The sequence below is a fragment of the Stegastes partitus genome, unplaced genomic scaffold (genome assembly GCF_000690725.1).
Source record: "Stegastes partitus isolate 25-593 unplaced genomic scaffold, Stegastes_partitus-1.0.2 Scaffold53, whole genome shotgun sequence".
In the NCBI taxonomy this organism is placed as follows: Eukaryota; Metazoa; Chordata; class Actinopteri; family Pomacentridae; genus Stegastes; species Stegastes partitus.
In genome coordinates, this window is record NW_007577784.1 from 884,143 (window position 1) to 903,002 (window position 18,860).

Below are 18,860 nucleotides of genomic sequence, written 5' to 3' on the forward strand. Positions count from 1 at the left end.
GTCAGCTGGGATAGACTCCAACCCTCCCGCCACCCTAGTGAGGATTATGGATGGATAATCAGGTGGCCAGAGGGCTCAGGTCACTTTAGCCCGTGTCATCCATATCATCCGTTTTTGTCCTGCAATAACTTGTATTTGATGTTAGCTATATGTGGCAGCACCTTTCAGCCATTGTGCCCGTTTGCCTTCCTCACTGTGATTATGCACAACTGAGCTGCGTATTTATCTGTCGTCTCCTCCGTCTCTTCCTTCACCGTAAAACCTGTTTACTCATTTGTCAAACATCATTCTTTTTTTTTTCAGCTTCTTGTTCGAATATCAAGGTAATGGTTGGACACGTATCGCTCTTCCTTTGTGCCATTCTTCCTCCTCCTCTTGTCACTTATTTCCTTCTACTCCTTGTTCTTTTCCTTATCCTTCAGATTTCTGTCAGCCCCTCTTCTCCTCCTCATCCTTCCTGTCCTCTCCGTCTACCTCCTTGCGAGCGTGCCAAAATGTTGATCCATATTAGTCTTTTTAAAATCACACCGCACAATCCTCTTCTTTCTGCGACTCATTCTCCAGCAGCGACAAAGAAACATTCCAAATAGTCACTCCTTCCCTTTCATCGTGCCGTTGTTGCTCCTCTCTTCCACCTTCTCATGATCCTCTAGGAAATGTTAAATCACTTGTGAAGACTTCTTTTTTTTTTCCCCACTCGCCGATTCATTCCTTTCTCTTCAGTTCAATTCCACAGGAAATGCGTGTCATCTTCCCTTTCGCTCCCATTCATTCTCGGCTCCTCTTCATTCTTTATCCCGACCCTTCACAAAATGTTCAGTCACTTCTTTTTCATTCTCACATCCTTCTTGCTTCCAATTACTTAGTAAATGCTTAATCAGCTGTCAGCTCCTATTTCTCATCTTCTCATATGTTCAGTCTTCCTCGTCCCTTTTTTTCCCCTCTCTCTCTCCAGGCAATACTGCGTAGCTGTCATCTCTTCAAACTTTTCTCTGTGAAATTCACATGGGCCACCTGCCAAATGTAGGGTAGCGTCTGACTATGGGACTTTGTCATAATGCCACCTGTCATGCTGAGAGGTACTCTAATTTGGGGGCCCTACTATCAAAATCCATTTGTAGTCGTAGTAAAGCATCTTTAAAGCACATGGCTGCACTAAGAAGCAGCTGTTTTGTCTTGAGTAAGAAGTCATTTCATTGAAAATCAATCCAATATTTGATACGTACTGTACTTTCAAACAATAAGGAATATGTATGTGGTCAATGACTGGACCGGTTTCATGTGTTCAATTACATTTTTGGGTCAGCTTCTGCTCGAAGTCCCAAGGTCAAGATTTAAACAGTGGGACGGTCGTTCTTTTGCTGTCACTGCCACCAGACTGTGGAACAAACTGCCCCCTGACATTCGCACCACTCCTGACCTTGGCATTTTTAAATCAAAGCTGAAGACCCACTTTTGTAGATCGGCTTTCAATTCAGACTAGGGCAGTCCTGTTTTTCTATTCTATTTATTCTTCACTTCTTATATTGTTTTGGTCTATTTTAAGTACTTTTGGAAGGCTTTTAATAACCTGCAGCACTTTCCACAGTCTAAAACCTGTGTTTTATGTTTTTGCTTGTATGTACTGCTTTTAAGGCTTTGTTGTGAAGCATGTTGGGTACCTTTTGGTTATTGTAAAGGGCTATACAAATAAAATTCCATTGATTGATTGATTGAAGATATCCCTTTAAAGCTGCACTAAATATCCTGTTTCTATGCTCATGTTACTTTGTGTAATGTGAACTGAGTCACTGCCTGTGACGGACCTACAGAGGGTTATTACTCAGCTCTGCCGTTCACATCACAAGACTTTCTTTCAGCTTATTGTTTTGGTTTTATGGTCCTCAGCTGTGTCTCAGAGTCCTTGTCTGCAAAGCAAGCAACTCTCTGATGAAAACGGTTATAGATATAAGATATATTTCCCACAAGTTAGAGACCATGAGCTAAAAGAAGAGTGAATATTAGATTTACATCCATCAGGCAGGAAGAAACGAGACTCAAAGTTAATGATGAAGATGCTGCACGTTGCTGGAAGTAGTTAAAACCAGAAGTTTACATACGCTGTATAAAAAGACATGAAACCTTTTATTCTCCTTGTCTGACTTTAGGTCAGACTAAAATCTTCCTGTTTTAGGTCAGTTGGGATTACCAACATTATTTATATTTGCTAAACGCCAGAATAATGAGAGAGAGAATTTTTTATTACTTTCTTTAAAGTCAGAAGTTTACATACACTTTTGGTGCAAAATGTGTATATCAACCCCATGTCATGTCTTGAGATGTTGCTTCAATATTTCCACATAATGTTCTTTCCTCATGATGCCATCTATTTAGTGAAGTGCACCAGTCCTTCCTGCAGCAAAACAGCCCAACAACATGTTTGTTCTGGGGTTGATATTCACCAAATCACTTCATCTCTGGGACACAGAACCCGTCTCCTTCCATGGTGGTTATACTTGAGTATAATTGTCTGAACAGATGAACGTGGAACCTTCAGGCATCTGGAAATGGTGCCCAAGGATGAACCAGACTGGTTGAGGTCCACAATTCTCTTCCTGATATCTTGGCTGATTTCTTTAGACCTTCCATGTCGTCACAAAAGGAAGCAGTGTGTTTGAGGTGTGCCTTAAAATACATCCACAGGTATACCTCCAATTAATTCAAATGCTGTCAATTAACCTATCAAAAGCTTCCAAAGCCATGACATCATCATCTGGGCTTTCCCAAATAGTTAGAAGGCATCTTAGTGGATGTAAACTTCTGATTTTGAAGAAAGTAATAAAATTCTCTCTCTCATTATTCTGGCGTTTAGCAAATAGAAATAATGTTGGTAATCCTAACTGACCTAAAACAGAAAAAGTTTAGTCTGATTTAATGTCAGAAAGTGAGAAAAAAAATAATATTTATGTCTTTTTATACAGTGTATGTAAACTTCTGGTTTCAACTGTGTACGTCTCACTTGAGCCCATTTTTAACCTGATCTGGCTGAAGTGGCACAAGCTAATATGCAAGTTTCTATTCCCAGATTTTGACAATAACAATGCATTGCATAGCCTCAGCATAGCCCCGGCTGTGTTACTACAACGGAGCATCACATTCTCACAACAGCTACAAAAGAACTGCTCTTTAACTTGCGTGATTTTTCGGGGGCTGCAAAGGACAAAGAGCTGCAGATGACGGGTGATCTCTGATTCCACAACATCTGAGTCGAAAAATGCGAGCGAATCTACTCACACTTGATGCGTATATGTATTCATAGCACAGGAAACAGTAATTACAAGGAGCCCTCAGCATCAGGAGGTCCGGTCCTGCTCAAGCGGTCATTCTGCTCACGACGCCCCCTCCAGCAGCTTTCTATTAGCGGTGGGAGTATGTTGGAGTGCAGATAAGACGGGCGCTACAGCACGTCTCGACATGGGGGGAGGCGAGTGGAAGAGGCGAGGAGTGGGAGGAAGAGTCACGTGAAACAGGCACTGGCTGAGGTGTACAACAAGCTTCTCCCCCCGCCCCAACCTTCCCACATCTATACCTCCAACCCCACACGACTCCTATCTCCAGCTCCAGGAAACTCTCAGGGTGCAATTTACCGCTTGCACTACGCTGATAATACTATCTCCAGGGCAGGACGGAGAGAGTGATGGGTTGGGATAGAAAACAGAGAAAGACAGAGGGAGATAGACGGCGGGGGTAGCAGAGAAGAAAGAAGGAAAGGCAAGAAAATGAGCGAGAGGGAACATGGCAAAGAGGGGGAGATAGAAGAAGAAGAAGAAGAAGAAGGGGGATGAAATAGGTGAAAGAGGAGGATAAGAAGGAGGAGGAGGAGGAGGCAGAGGGGAGTATCACCATGGAAATTACAAACGCAATCCCGAGAACCAATTTGTGTCTGTGCAAACCGCTCCAACATGCGATTTAACCGGAGAAAAACTCACCAGACTGAATCATGACTTCAGCCTGCATAAACGTATCTCCCCCCCCCACGGAGAGACACTCAAATTAATCCGCTCATACGCGGCTTTATCACTGAACTCGTGTAAAAGCTAAAGTCTTCTGTCAAAACTGCCAGGATGACTGCTGACCCAAACTCAAAAGGGTGACACGGCACACAGACTGCAAGAGCTCCCCCTGTAGGTCACTAGTGGTTACTGCAGGGAACTGATGATTATTTTTTCCAACATTAACGACAGGACTGTGTGACAAAAATTATATTTAAAGTTTCTGTAAAGTCTGAATGACAGTCAAGGACAAAGTCGTTAGCTGTGTGCATGTTAGCTGGAAAAAGTACAAACAAAAGATTATTGAAATGTAAACTCAGACGTGGCATTGGAGTGTTGATGAAGCAACATACTGCACATCACAAGTGTCCCAGTCATTCTAGTGCTGCACATTAGGTGACGGCAAACAGAGACAGTTGGCGTGGCTGGTTGTTAGGCTGCGTGAGCTACGTAACATCGTCTACATTTGCTCCAAATCTTAAAGGTAAGACAGACGTGCTGCTTCTGCATGAGCTGAAATTTCACATATGAATTCCCTCTGAAGTTTCCTGTGGCATCTAGTTGTGGTGGAGATGTTTTCTATGTTGTATTTTGTCCCACACATGTGCACAAGATAAAGAAAAGGATTACAGACGCAAAGGCACACGAGCTGGTGACACATTACACCATACCACTGATGGTTTCACATTATTCCACTGACCCACAAGTGATGATAACATATCGATATATACAATAATGCACAACAAAGACAGGGATGAAACAAGTCCATGTTTCAACTTATTTTGACAGTCCTCTGTGTCTGGTAACTGCCTCTTCATTCCATTAATAGAATAGAATAGAAATAGAATAGAATAAAACTTTATTGATATGTACTAGAAAAACAACACAACACCAACACAACATCAGCAACAACATTAAGACTGCAAGTGCAACGCAAAGTCTCCACATCAAGTTGCGTAAGTTGGCTAATGGACCAGAATTGACTTCCAGATTAGTTGTGACGTCACAAATCGGTCCTGCAGGTACCAGCCTTGGATTGCAGTGTTTCCTATATATAGTCGGGAGGTTAAGCCCAAAAAATAGGCCTTTGACTTCAGGTTATGATGCAAAGGTCCCCTTTGGTATGGAAGTACCTTAGGGTCATACAAATAAATTGATCCTAAGACATAAGTGAGATCACACTTTGTATCAGAAATACACACACTTTTTCAAAAATGGCCGCCAATGCACCAAAAATACTCTAGAGCCCATATCTTTGCTTCTGTTTGAAATTTGGTGTCAAAGTGTATATTTTTGGGGTCAAGGAATCCAATAAAATAGGTTTCAAGTTTTAAAAAAAACAAAAGTTTTCCCCTTATCATGACAAGTTGAGGTAAATATGCACACTTCACATAAAAAATTATGTCATCAGAGTGACTTTACTTTGTGGCAACCCGCCACCATATTGACTTTATCTTCTTTAAAATGGATCAGATCTTATTTACTTGGTGAGCTGTGCCCTGCTTTGTCTATGTCTCTCATTCGTCGGTGAACAGGGCCTTCTTCTCCATACACACTCTGAATCAAAGCATGCATTGGAGGGCAGAACACTGCCAAACCTGTATCTTTCCTCCTGCCTGCATTGTAGCTGCCCGCTAGCCTTTACTGTTCAGACCAGTAATGTTGAGGAGAGGCTGAAAGACATCGTCACAAAACTGCAAGAACTCTACTTCCTTTTCTGGGGCAGCAAACACGGCACCCAGCATTTGGATAAAAAACTAAAACTTGGACCTATCGGCACACTTTATGGCTGATAACAGCAACGTGATCACACCTGTCAGGATGCACCTCACCGTGGCTGCGGCTACATGCTGGTTATGTTACTCGTCACCACATGCAACAGAGGGAGAGAGAGTTGCTCAATTCCCACAGCAAGAGCCCACAGCGCCTTCGTCACGACAGCAAGGCTTTTTAGAAGCTCTGAACAAGCAGTGCTTTAAATCTAATGTCCTCAGAGCCAATGAAAAATTGAAAATATCCGATGACCTCTACAGCCACTATAGCAGAGCAAACATGCTTCTTCTTTTATTTGTGAAATGTTTATTTCCTGTATTTTATTAAATCATTTCATATTATTTATGCAATCTGTCTTAACCAATGTACCTTCGATGTCAAGTGCTGTTTACTGCTGCTGATCTGTACACCCCGATGTTTGCAAATGTTTCATTTTCAGTAATAAAAATGGCTGCCCACCAGGCCACCTTCACGAGCACGACTTCATTATTTATCACAAAGTACACGGAAATGTAAATATCTGCAGTGAGCACCTTACATGCGTCATTACTTAATACCTAATTTGTGAAACTGTAATTGCGCCTCCTTCCCTGTGCACATGAGCTCCGTCACTCTGCACAGTGAAGCTCAAGCATCCACCGAAAGAGGAAAAAAAATAGTCAGCTCTGCTAGTATTTTATGAGGAAGACATTGCAGTTAACACATGAGCTTAGATGATACACAAAATGCATCCTCCACGTGTTTATTGTTTAAGTACAACACAGATATTAGGTCGGTGTGTATCAGTGGGGGTCCACCTCAGTGACGCAGATGTTATTCTTTCGACTATGATGCAACACTTCCAGTTTACGGACTTCTTCTAACAAATGCTCTTTAGCACTTTTAATAGAGCATTTATTTTATTTTTTATATTTTATTGCTATTTTATTATTTATTTCATCTTTTAACTTTTGTTCTTGTGACCATATTAGCTGCTGCAAAATTGATGCCAAATGAAATTTTGCTGTATTTCTTGTATGATGACAATAAAGCTTCTTCTTCTTCTTCTGAGCAGTCTCAGAAGACTATATGATGCGTCACCATGCAGATCGACTGGTGTGCTTACACTTGACACTCATATGCTTTTAGTGCCTTAACCAGTATCGCTTTTTTTAAAAAAGGAACTAAAAACAATCTCCACATTAAAAAAAAACAAAAAAAAAAACCAGTAGTCATTATCTGAATGTGAACTGACAGCAAGGCATTTAAGAAACTGTAAATACATTCAAGCATTTTGAATTTTCTGCCAGTTTGAAGGTAACTATATCTTGACAGCATGCTTTAGACTCCATTAGCTTCAATAGACCTCAGAATTAGAAGACTTTATTGATCCCCATAGGGAGACTGGCCTTCCAGCAAAAACCAAAGAATCAGTTTTTGTGCACTGTGAATGGTTAGTGTTTTTGACATTGCCTATCGATATCATTTAAATTCTCATTGGCAATGAAAATTAGTTGTGTTGGTGTAAAGCTGAAACAGCAAATTGTCCTTGGAAAGTATCATTAGCCTCTCTGCTTTTACAGAAGCTAAAACTAGGACACCTGGTGAACAGTTTTGCACGGATATGACACAAGACAGGAAACAAGTCAGAACCAACAGAGTTTACAGCTGAAGTAGAAACTGTGTTTGATGCATCCATGAGTGTGTGTGTGTGTGTGTGTTTGTGTGTGTACCTACCAGTTGTTTGGCCTTGTCTGCTTCCTGACGTTTGTGTTGTCTTTCCCGGCTCATGGCTTTCGTCATCTCCTCCCTCGCGGCCTCCTTCTCTCTCTGCGCCAACTTGGCAAACTCCTCCTTCAGCGCCGTCTGCTGCCGTTCGAACCTTAAACACATTCGCAACACTTAAGTAAATTAACGTTTACATTCACTGCAGCCTGGCAGGTTGACAGTCTTCTGACGAATGCTGTAAACATATATGTCCAGAGGGGGGCGACGTATACAACATTTTAAACCTGTCAAATCCATAGAATATTGAAAACATGCACATAAGGGAGCCTGAACCACGTCGCTTGGATTTTAGCTTTAATGATGGACTCTAACATTTTTTTTTTTTGCCCCAATCTAACCCAAGATTCTCAAACATAAACTGATGCCCTCCCGTTTCTTAAAACAGAGAGCCAAACAAACCAAAAGAATCTGATTACTGCATATAAGCTAAAACACTCTAGACTATGATGTATACACTATAAACATCTATTAAACAAGTAAACCTGCGCCTCTTTTGAAAATCCATTAAAATACAATTTCTTTCTTCAGTTGCACAAAGCCCCACATCGCTGCAAAAACAAACTGCGGCATGCAATCATATAACCGAATGAACGGAATAAGCAGCTCGGTGATATTTTGATCGTAATACCCAAAAATACACATTTAATATTCTGGTCCACTTCTCTTGGCTTTGCAGGTTATTTTGTAATTTAATTTTGTTTGTTTTTTAAGTAGCTTTACTCACTGTGCAATCATGCATGAAACCCGAAAACTCAAAATGATCCGGCAGACTTTTAAAGAGAAAGCACATCTAGATATAAAGGTTGATGTAAAGAACGTTTCTGAAATGGTCCCAGGGTTGCATCTTTCTCTGCTGCGAATGGTTTTCTCCACATAGTTCTGGTCAGCGGTAAGAAGATTTCGGACCATATTTGTATGTATTTATTTCTTGCACATGTTCTTCCACAACCCACCTCTTTTGTTCTTCCTTGGCGTAGGAGGCCGGTTTGCTGGACGGGTTGCTGGGTTGGGCCCGGTGCTGTGGGTTCTGCTGAGGTCGGGAGCCTGAACTAGCAGTGCGAGAGGCACCTGAACAAAGAAAGAGGGAATGTATACAGTTAAAAGTCTTGCAGGAGACAAGCCACTATGCATTGTTGCAGTCTTGAGACTTTGTGATAGATGTTAATAAGTGAAGGGTTATGTTGTTCAAGGCTTGTATTTACAGTACACAACAGAAAGATTAAACGAGCGCACGCCTTTGCAAAATCACTTAAATGTCAAATGGTTCAGAATTCTATCATCCCACAGCAATTACATTACTTTTAGCTAAAACAATAGGATATTTGCTCTCTCGATTTACTCTATTAAACACACAAACCGCCTCAGTAGGAACTCAACACAGAAAAAGTCAATACACCACTCATTAGTGAGATTAAAATCTTTAATTCCTTTCAACAGTACCAGTGTCCATCTTCGGGAGACAGATTTTTTCAGCTGCTCTTTGCTGAAGGGGTTGTGCTCCTCTGCCTTTCTCTTTAAAACATCCCAAATGTGTCATCAAGAAACGATCACTTCATCCTTATTAGAAACTCTTGCGTCATTTTGGCTTTGGATCATTGTTGTGGAATATTTCTCTCGTCTCATCAGCATTCATGATGCCATCTATGAATGTCATCTCCCTGACATCTTTTGCAGTCACATTGCCACCTCTGTGCGTCACTGTCAGCACCATGCATCCACTGTGGTCGTCCTGGACAAGTTCACGCCAAACATCAGGTTGTGCGGGTCTCATCCAAGAAAAGAATGAGCTCCCAGTATTCCTCAGGCTTCATTTCAGGTCTTTTAGTTTCCTCTCCCAGTTTTATACTGATTAGCACACACGCTTGTTTTTCTTGCACAGAGGCTGACATGACAAACTGTTCTTCACACTGTCTGAGCTGTCATAAAAACTCACATTTCCATTGATAACCGCTGTGCAAAGTCTGAAGCTCTTGCGGACCTGTTTTTCAGTCCTGTGAGTCTGTGGCCTCCTGTTAGAAGGATGGCCATTGCAGCTCTGATTAGTGGTACTGTGGTTCAATATATACCTCCTGAAGTCTCACATTGAGATTTTTAAAGTTTAAAGTTACACAGCCAATGTTTATGTGTTCCTGCAGGTAGGATGATTGGACGTCACAGGTGTATTCACTTTTAGATGCTTCTTGCCTACAGTAGTAATCGCTCTCATCTTTCAACTGTCAGGCCTCCAATTTGTTCCACATGTTTTCTAATAAAAATGTTTCGTCTTCATGCTGAGACAAGATTGACAACTAAGACAATTTCTTTTTAGATTTCCCTTTCAGGACGCACACTGTTTGCATAACAACAGTATCTGCACATGGTCGATAACATGCAAATAGCACTTTAACGATCAGCGAGCAGCTTTTGTGTTTGAGTTTTCACAGGAACTGAGGAAAGGAAAGCTGGAAGGTGCACGTTACCTGTGTCTTTCTGAGGGCTTGAGGTTGCTGATGGGCGTTCTGGAGCAATGTTGGCCACTCCTCTCATCCTCTGAAGGACATCTTCTGACAGCTGAACAGAGGGATGAAGAGCAAATTTTATTGTTTTTTTTTATTATTTTTTTTAAGTCAGATATGTACAGAATCAACAACTAATTTAGATCTAAAGGTTTTTTCAGTCAGCTATGAAGCAAATCACATGACCTGTTGTGATTTTTTTTTTTTTTTTAGATGAAAAACATCTTTTTTTTTGAGGAAAAACACTCGAGCCTGCTAAGTATGCAAAAAAAAAACACAAGATCAATGCAGCTCGCCTTTATTTGTGTACGCGTGCATGTCAGTGTGTATCCAGGAAAATGGCTAAACATAGAGACACTAAAAAACCACAAAAGGCAGCACCATTTACTTAGTCACTGTTTCTATGACTCACAACTTCTGAATGTGCAACCAGGGCTGTGGAAAGGATTAGGCTATCTGTAAGACTCTTTGTATTCGGTTTGTGTTTTTGCTGACAGTGCAGACAGTCCTTGCATGGAAGCACCAGAAGTGTAAACTTTTAACTTGTTTGCTTGGACTTTCATATTCAAGCAACTGTTAAACTTTCATATGTGCAGAACTCTAACTCGATCTGAAGCTACCTTCAATTCCTGTAGGAAATTTGAAAGACACCGTAAACACTAATGTCCCTGACCTCCTCTGACCACACCCATTGCAGTTAGTCTAAAGAGCTCTCCACCTATAATCACTGAGGGAGCGACAAGTACACTTCTGCATCACTACAGTACGGCAAGAACCTGAACCATTTGAGTTCAGCAAGAAAGGAAAAATAAATACAAACGCCTCTCTTTGGTGCATAAGGCTGTTAAACCAAACCTCCGTCCAGAAACTGTGCAACTGTGAGGATTTTTGGTTGAGAAAATATTTACTGCAGACACTGTGTCCTGCCAGAAACCCCTACCCCTGAACTTACGATCCATTATGTTGTGTCTATTTTGTGAAGGCCATCTGTTGGCTGATCAAAACTGTGTGTGTTTATTCACTCCTCCAAAAAATCTATTATCTGTTTAAAACACACTCTCCACAGTGTTAAGCATATTTACAACGTTTCCAGTGGTTGCATATGTTTTGGTGATTGCATTACAAAGTCACCGGTTGGTTACAACACAAATGTCCGACACGCAGAAAAGCACGGGAACGCAGCAGTGTCAAAAAAAAAGGCAGTGAGGAGCACACCAAACCTCATTCAAAATCTGCTCATTTAAAGCCAACTTAGTAATGAAAAATAACATCCTCTGCTGCGACAATTTTTTTTGGCCGCTGAGATATAATGCTAATTTCTCCCTATTTCAGGGACACATCCGCCATACAGCTGACAAGTTCAAGTAGAGAAGCAGCAAACTTTGACGCTTGGTTTGTCTCTTATCTGCTAGCTGAGCGCATTATCACCGACGCTGTTAGCAAACGCCCGACGGCAGCAAATGAACCGTGAAAATGTGCAATTTGTGGTAAATTTACAACTGCTAGGGGGATAATGTGAACGCCGAATTTATCAGAAATCCCAGGAGATTTATAAACTTCATTTGTCATCAGCCACTTTGTATTAATCTGCTGATGAGCAAGGCGAACTCCCAATTGTCCCTTATTATGGCTGAAGTTTGGCGTGACGAAAAGGTGGCACGTTTCAGCTCGTTCATCAACCTGCCGCAGCCCCTGCATCCCTTTACATCCTCCTCACTTCACCTGTCGCTTGGAGACTTAGCACGATTGTTGAGCTCAGGCTAAACTGATAACTTCACCTGCTGTGTAGCAACACGCTAACAGCTAGTTAGCATCGAGCTCCCCATTTAAAGTAACGTTAGCATGGCTTATCAAGGCTAGCTAGATTAGCATTACCTTGACTCCGCGGAGAATCCGGACTCGGTCCTCGTCATCGACACCGAAAGACACTTTCCTGGTTGTACTCTCTCCGGAGCCCATGCCTTCTGCTGACAGCTGTTCAAACGTCAGGATAACGCTGCTAACATGAAATAATGTTTGTGTCCTGCCCAATGACAGAATGTGTGACAGATGGAATGCGGGTTGCCAGACAATTCCACGATCATCCCCCTTTCACGGGTATGTGCGAAACCAAAAGCGTGGTTTCTTAATTTTAAAATAAAGCTGAAATTATTCAGAAACAATTTAGGCACATGTGTTTTGAAGGTACGTTTTGGTAAAGTAAAACTGGTTGAATCATTCTTTATTTACAGATTTGAAGTCAAACCTGGCAACCCCAAAATGCACCTTTGAATGAATGAACTGTCCAGAGATGCTCATAAAACCTACAGTCGTCCTCAGATGTGTTCCTGCCCTTCCGTTATAGAAAAGGCAAAATTCACAATCGTCACTCAAATAACTAGAAACTGAAAAAAGTAGTCATAAAAATTATAATTTAGTGAAATAAAACATTTCTTTTGAATTGTGGTTCAAAAGAATATATTTTTTAAAAACACAAACAAAACTGTCCCGGACAAATTAGAGCACTTTGCTGATGAGCAGTGGGCCAAAATCAAAATACCTGTCAACAGGTGCAGAAGTCTGATTGAGAGTTACAGGAAACACTTGATTGCAGTGATTGGCTCAAAATATTAGTTTAAGGGTCCCATCATACTTGTTTTTTTTCTTCTTCTTCTTTTTTAAAAAACATTTCTGTTGAACCACAATTCAAAAGCAATGTCATGATTTCATTTTAAAATATATATATATTATTACTTTTGTCAATTTCACCTTATTTCAGTGACAGCTTTTTCTTTCCTTCTTTAATGGGAGAGTAAAAATACATTTGAGGACGACTGTATTTGTCATACATACAGCCATAGATACACAAACATCTTGTCAACAGAAACACAAACAATAACCACCCAAGTTTATTTATTGCACAAAGCATGTTCAGCCTAAATGTCACCACTCACTGTTTGCTGCATATAAGGAAAATAAAAGGCACGCACATTTATTCAAGTAACATTCGATAAACAGATAAAATGGTAGCATTACATACTGCTGGTGTCTCAGACAAAAAGAAAGATTCCACATGAATAAATCCACAAAATCACCCTATTAGTGAAAAAAAAACTAATTAAGTCTTTGTAAACAAATCATTCCACATGAATAAAATGCTCAAATTCTGTAATGCAGACATGCTATAAAGAAAACATACGCTTTTGTATCTGTGATGCAAAACATACTCTGAAGGATTATTTTCTAACGTCAGTGAGAACATGTAGCACTGAACAGCTCCACAACATTACAATCTGAGCTACTTATTACGGCGGAAATTGCACTTGAAGGAAACGTTTTAGCGTATTTCCAGAAAGACTTTTGAAAGTCGGTAGGAAATACAAAAGTGCCCAGAAAAAGTTTAGCTTTAAGTTATGTGCATGGGAAACATTAACCCTATTCAGGACTTTCATGTTGCCATACATGGAAGGTCTTTTGGGGTCCATTGGACAAAACATGTGCAAAATATTTGTTGGTATTCATTACAGACCTTTATACTATGTAAAATACATTTTCTGATAAGTTGCCGTATTTTTGGTTCCAAATGCATGACTAATGTCCCTCTTTATATATATATATATATTGAAAAATCTTAAAAAAAATAAAAATACCTGTCACCTAAACCAAATGGCCTGGGGTCCAAAAGACCCCAAAAGTCCTGAATCGGGTTTAATAGTAGTTGCTCACACCCCACTGTGCAGCGTGATCCAGGACTCTGGTGTGTTTGAATGAATACTGAACGCTGGGTAAACCGGCTCCCTGAACACAGCCCTGAAGGTGTGGAGGTGCTCCCTTTGCTCTTTGGTGCTGTGGAAGGTCAGCGTCCCCCCTTCGTAGTCCAGCGCTACCTCAATCCTGGTGGGATGGACGGTGGTTTCCTTGAGGGCCGTGTTGCAGGAGGACTCGCACACCGTCAGCTTGTTGTTCTTCCACTGCAGCCTCCAGGACACGGAGTTGTGCCCCAGGCGGCTGTGGTCACCACGGCGAGGGATGCTCTTGTAGCACACGCCCAAGGACCACATGCTCTTGGCCCCCACCTCTACCACCCATATGTGCTCACCGCTCGAGAAACCCTGACTGCACAGGACCTGAGGCGCACTCATAAAACGCTCCGGGTGCTCCACATATGGCTGCTTGCTGGAGCTGTACTTGACCGTGCGCAGGTCGTTGGACACCAACAAGCTGGGGTGGGCGGTGCAGACGTTGTAGGTGAGCTCCAGAGGGTTCAGAAGGATGTGGAGGGACTCCAGCAGGTGGGTCATTTCTGATCTGAAGTCTCGGGTTTTGAGGCCTGCCTGAAGACGCTTGGTGTTGAGCGGAGCCTTGGAGGGGATCTTGGCGGCGATGTTGCCTGTGACGGCTTCTCTCAGGCTTCGTTCAATCAGCATGAACCTGGAGAACAAAATATTCTTTTCTATCCATACTCATGTCAGCTGCATAAATATACAGACACATCTTTGTATATGGCATCAAGTAAATACTTGCCTGTGTTGTGTTGTATTGGGTGTATGCATTATCTCAGTTTGTAAAGCTGATCATGTGAATAGTTTTAAATACAGTATACAATAGAAGTGAGCACACCCCTGTGCAAATTCCTTAAAAGTCAAAAGATATTTCAAGATATTTTAATTAGTCCAACTGCATGAATATGGTTGTAAAATTTGGCACAAACCCCAAAACTTGCTCAACTGTGAACCTGTGTGTTGCATGTCTGCACCATGGCTCCACATGGGAAAGAATTTTCGGGAGAAAAAAAATCTTATTATAAGACTTCACAAAGATGGACGTAAAAAGTGTCACCGTAGTAGTGTCCAAGAAAAACATCTCTTCAGGACAAAATTGCAAGAATAAGTTTTGCCAAAAAGTATGAAAAAAGCCTTAAGAATACTGTGAGCACCTTCTTTGGACAGATAAGACCAAGACAAGTTTGCTTAGTTCATGCTGAGGTCCAGCATCTTTGGCATGAACCTGGTCAGGACCACCACAGTGAACGTATAGTCCTGACAGTGACATAGATGGGATTGTGATCATATGGGATATATGGAGAGATGGTGTTTAAAGATGTGGACATTCAAACATCCTGGCTGACATTAAGACTCCTAGTCTGCAGAAGTTTGACAGAAGAGAAATATTCCAGCACAATAGCCATCCAAAGATCACTGCCAAAATCACAGCAGAGCTTCTAAAAAAAAAACTGTGACATGGTCGAGTATGTTGTCTTCAGTCTAGCAGAGCACCTTTAGGGTATTTAAAGAGAAAAGTGGAGCAACACAAGCCCTCCAGCAGAGAGCAGCCAAAACAAATCGTCTCACATTTAGTTTTCTCCATGGCCAGGAAGTCTGTCATCAAAATGCAAAATATTGGAAAAGGAATAAAACAGTTACTATTGGGTAGTGCAGGGGCGTCATATCGCCCGTCTACTGTACATTTTTATGGTCCATGTGTTGCCTTTTTTTGTCTTATTTTTGGTCTCATCTATCTATATGCCATGGGACACAACTCATGGCAATACGCAATTATGCACACTGTCTTTTTTTAGAGAAAGTTTTTAGGTTGTTCTATATACTTATTAATTTAGTTGAAAGATATTACCTGTGTATAAAGAGGCACGTGTCCGTCTCGGTGAGGGCCTGTGCGGCGCTCCTCTGGGCCTCCAGCAGCTGCTGCTGTTGCTCTTCCAGCACATTCACGCCGAGCTGCCAGCTTTTCCTGCGCTGGCCTCGCTCCTCCTCCAACAGCACACGCAGACGATCCCTGTACCTGAACACAACACATCAGTCAGAAGCTGAACTGGAACCACTTTTATTACCTCGTCCTATTGCTGGTATATCACCGGAAAGACTGCTCGGTTGTTTCTTTTCTAAATTATTTTTATTTTATATTAATGATTGGACAGCTGGGTGTCTTTAACCATGTTTATTGTCTTAACAAGTATTGGATGGATTGACATTCAGGCCTCTTCATGATTAATTGTAATAACTTTGATTGTCCTGTCTGTTTTCATTTCACAGTAATTTCCCAGACTGGGATAAAGAAAGTATTTTTCTATTCTATTCTATTCTATTTGACACCATCGTCAGGTCCAGTTTTCGATTTATTATTATTTTTTTTTTACAAATACTTGCAAAACAGATTACGTTAGTGTGCAAGTACAATAAACAAAGATGGTGAAACAGTATACATGACAAACATCAGCATGTTAGCGATGCCATTGTGTTTATTTTAACAGTATTTTAACCCAAAGCACACCTCTTAGGCTTGGCAGTCGTGTCTCTTCCTCCTTTACATAAAATCTCATATTTTTTTTACTGTATTTATACTGTAATTTAAGGATTGTACACATCCAAAGGTTTTATAAATAGCCTTGAATGGTCTATGCCTCTGGGAAACAAACAGTTTACCGGCAGGCTAAAAAAATGCTGATGAACCGGATTCACGGCACAAAATCTTTGTTTTGCTGAGATATGATCTATGGTTTTTATTTGCAGCTGACTGATTCTCCTCTTCAGGCCTTTAGCTGCGGTTTTAAACATCGTGCACATACTGTACATTTTCCTGTTGGCGACGTGACTTATGACAGAGGGTAGATCACTGCAAACAATCTGGGACTTGCCAAGATTTAGAATCTTATTTTTAGACACAATGGATAATTTGGCTTGTTTTAAAAGTTATTTACTCATTTTTAGTCCTTGATTTTACAGTACAATCTTAAATTGAACATTAAAAATCTTATTTCAGGATTTCTTATCAAGTAAAATTTACTTGTCTTATATTTGGGCTAACCTTTTTTGCAGTGATGGTCTCATGACACTAAGTTCTACCATCATTTAAATGTGTGACAGGGTTGCTTACATTTAAAAAAAAACAAAACAAAAGAAACTTCCCACTTACACCCCCTGTACTTTAGAACCCAATCTGATCTGCTCCATTAGGGCAATGATGGAGCAGAGAACATATCTGCTTATGTCACATGTTGAAGGCAGGATTCCTACCGTCACATGTGCAGCGTGTTACCTGTCCATCAGAGCAGCCATACTGTCCATGAGAGCGACAGCCTTGTTGACCAGCTTGTCCCCTATGGCCTCAGAAGCTCCCTGCTCCTCTGCTGTCTGCTGCAATAGACTCTCCGTCATCTGCAGTCGGCTGGAAACCACCTGCGAGCGCCATGTTTGTTAGTTCTGTTTTAAACACAGAAGGGTTCTTCCTATTGTGTTTAACACAAAAGATCTGGAATAACTGGATGCACTTTTCTGATTACACACATTTGGAAAACACATTGAGTATATTTCCGGCCACTCGGTTAAGTTTCCTATTGATGTAAGTTAAAAGAAAGAAAGATGAGGATGGTCATATCTAGGCCTACATGTCAAAGTATGAGTGATGACTTGGCACGTCTACTCGGCACGGATGTAATTTGAGAATTTGAACCAGTCATCTGGAAGCGAGAAGTGTCTGAAGACATTACACTGTTTCCCATCAGACAGGATTTTAATCTCTTCTGCATTCTTGTCATTCACAAGTTCCCAAACACAAAGACAGTGAGCTGGGTATCCTCTATCCATCGCATTCAGTCTTCAAATGTGTCGCGTTTCAGTTGTTGTTTCCCATGGGCCTTTTTATAGCTGCTTGACTACATGTGTTCTGTTTAAGAATTACTTACTTTACAGGTTTGTACAGCCAGTAATTTCATTTAAATATAATTTCTTTATGCCAAGTTACAGAGGTTTTGTTTTTTTTCCAAGCAACATCTTGGAAATTGTTTGGACATAATTCAAAAAACTTCACATGTAAAATAGAATGCTACCCCGTGTTTCACTTAAATACTGATTCCCCACATTGTAAATGACAGCAAATCCTTTAAAGTCATGGAACAAAACAACTGCAGGACAAACTTCTGAGCAATAACAGTGAAGTGTACAGCGATGACACCACTGAAGTTACCTTACTGCGGCTCTCCAGCGCTCGTCTCATCTCCTCTTCAGCCACACCAAAGGTCAGAACGTCGTGGTTAAGGTGGTGACCTTCTACGAAGCACGTCATGCACAGCAAGGTCATGTCAGTGGAGCAGAAGTACTCCAGCGGACGGCGATGGACGGCGCAGCCCTTCGTCCCCAGCTCGTTCAGGGACTCCACCACAGTGTGCTCCCTGAAGGACTCTCTCTCCTGGTGTTTCTGAAGGTGCCTGGAGCACATCGACACCTCGCACTTCAGGCACGTCTTCACGGCCGGCGTCTGCTCATCTATGCAGTGGTCGCAGAAAACCCTCCTCATCCCCTCGAGGTCAGCGTCCGACTGCCCGTCCAGCTGTGGTGCAGCGGCTCGGTAACCTTCGATGATGCTGCAGAGTTTGAAGTTCTTCTGAAGGGAACCCACACCCTGATACTCCTCACGACACTCTGGGCAGCGTGGCAGCGTCCCGCTCTTGTCTGTGGTGTCAGCGGTCTTACAGATGCAAGCTCGGCAGTAGTTGTGGCCGCAGGGGAGGACCACGGGGTCAGAGTAGAGCTGGAGGCAGATGGGACAGCTCAGCTCATGGACAAGCTGCTCCTCCGGCTTTAGCAAAGACATGATGCAAGGTGATGGACTGATAGCTTCTTTTTCTCTTCTTCCGTCTCCTGTCACTGTTGTCATCTCTTCTTCCCACCTGACAGGTGAGTCTGCAGTGACGGCAGGTAATGTACAGACTAAACAAGGAAGTGAGCAGTCTGTACCTATCAGGATGACAGCAGGTGTTTCCACAAACACGTGCAGGACAGCATTCCTTTCCAAGAGGCCC

The 18,860-nt window shown here is 41.7% G+C and overlaps 2 protein-coding genes across 3 annotated transcripts in view; both read right to left on the reverse strand.

Annotated features, from left to right (window-relative positions):
* LOC103352820 (coiled-coil-helix-coiled-coil-helix domain-containing protein 6, mitochondrial-like) overlaps positions 1–12,134 on the reverse strand; it is a 94,898-nt gene extending 82,764 nt beyond the window's left edge. For both annotated transcript variants that reach the window (XM_008275485.1, XM_008275484.1), the window contains exons 1-4: positions 11,942–12,134; positions 10,031–10,121; positions 8,525–8,639; positions 7,521–7,665 (exon numbers count right to left, since the gene is read on the reverse strand). In XM_008275485.1, coding sequence (XP_008273707.1) covers positions 7,521–7,665; positions 8,525–8,639; positions 10,031–10,121; positions 11,942–12,025 — 435 coding nt within the window. In that variant the 5' untranslated portion in view covers positions 12,026–12,134. The remainder of the gene's footprint in view (positions 1–7,520; positions 7,666–8,524; positions 8,640–10,030; positions 10,122–11,941) is intronic.
* Positions 12,135–13,722: 1,588 nt separating this feature from the next.
* LOC103352829 (E3 ubiquitin/ISG15 ligase TRIM25) lies at positions 13,723–18,652 on the reverse strand. The gene is made up of 4 exons (XM_008275501.1): positions 18,026–18,652; positions 17,099–17,238; positions 15,677–15,844; positions 13,723–14,476 (listed from the first exon to the last, which is right to left on the reverse strand). The coding sequence occupies exons 1-4, from the start codon at positions 18,650–18,652 to the stop codon at positions 13,768–13,770; spliced, it is 1,644 nt and encodes a 547-aa protein (XP_008273723.1). The 3' UTR covers positions 13,723–13,767.
* Between the last annotated feature and the right edge of the window lie 208 nt (positions 18,653–18,860).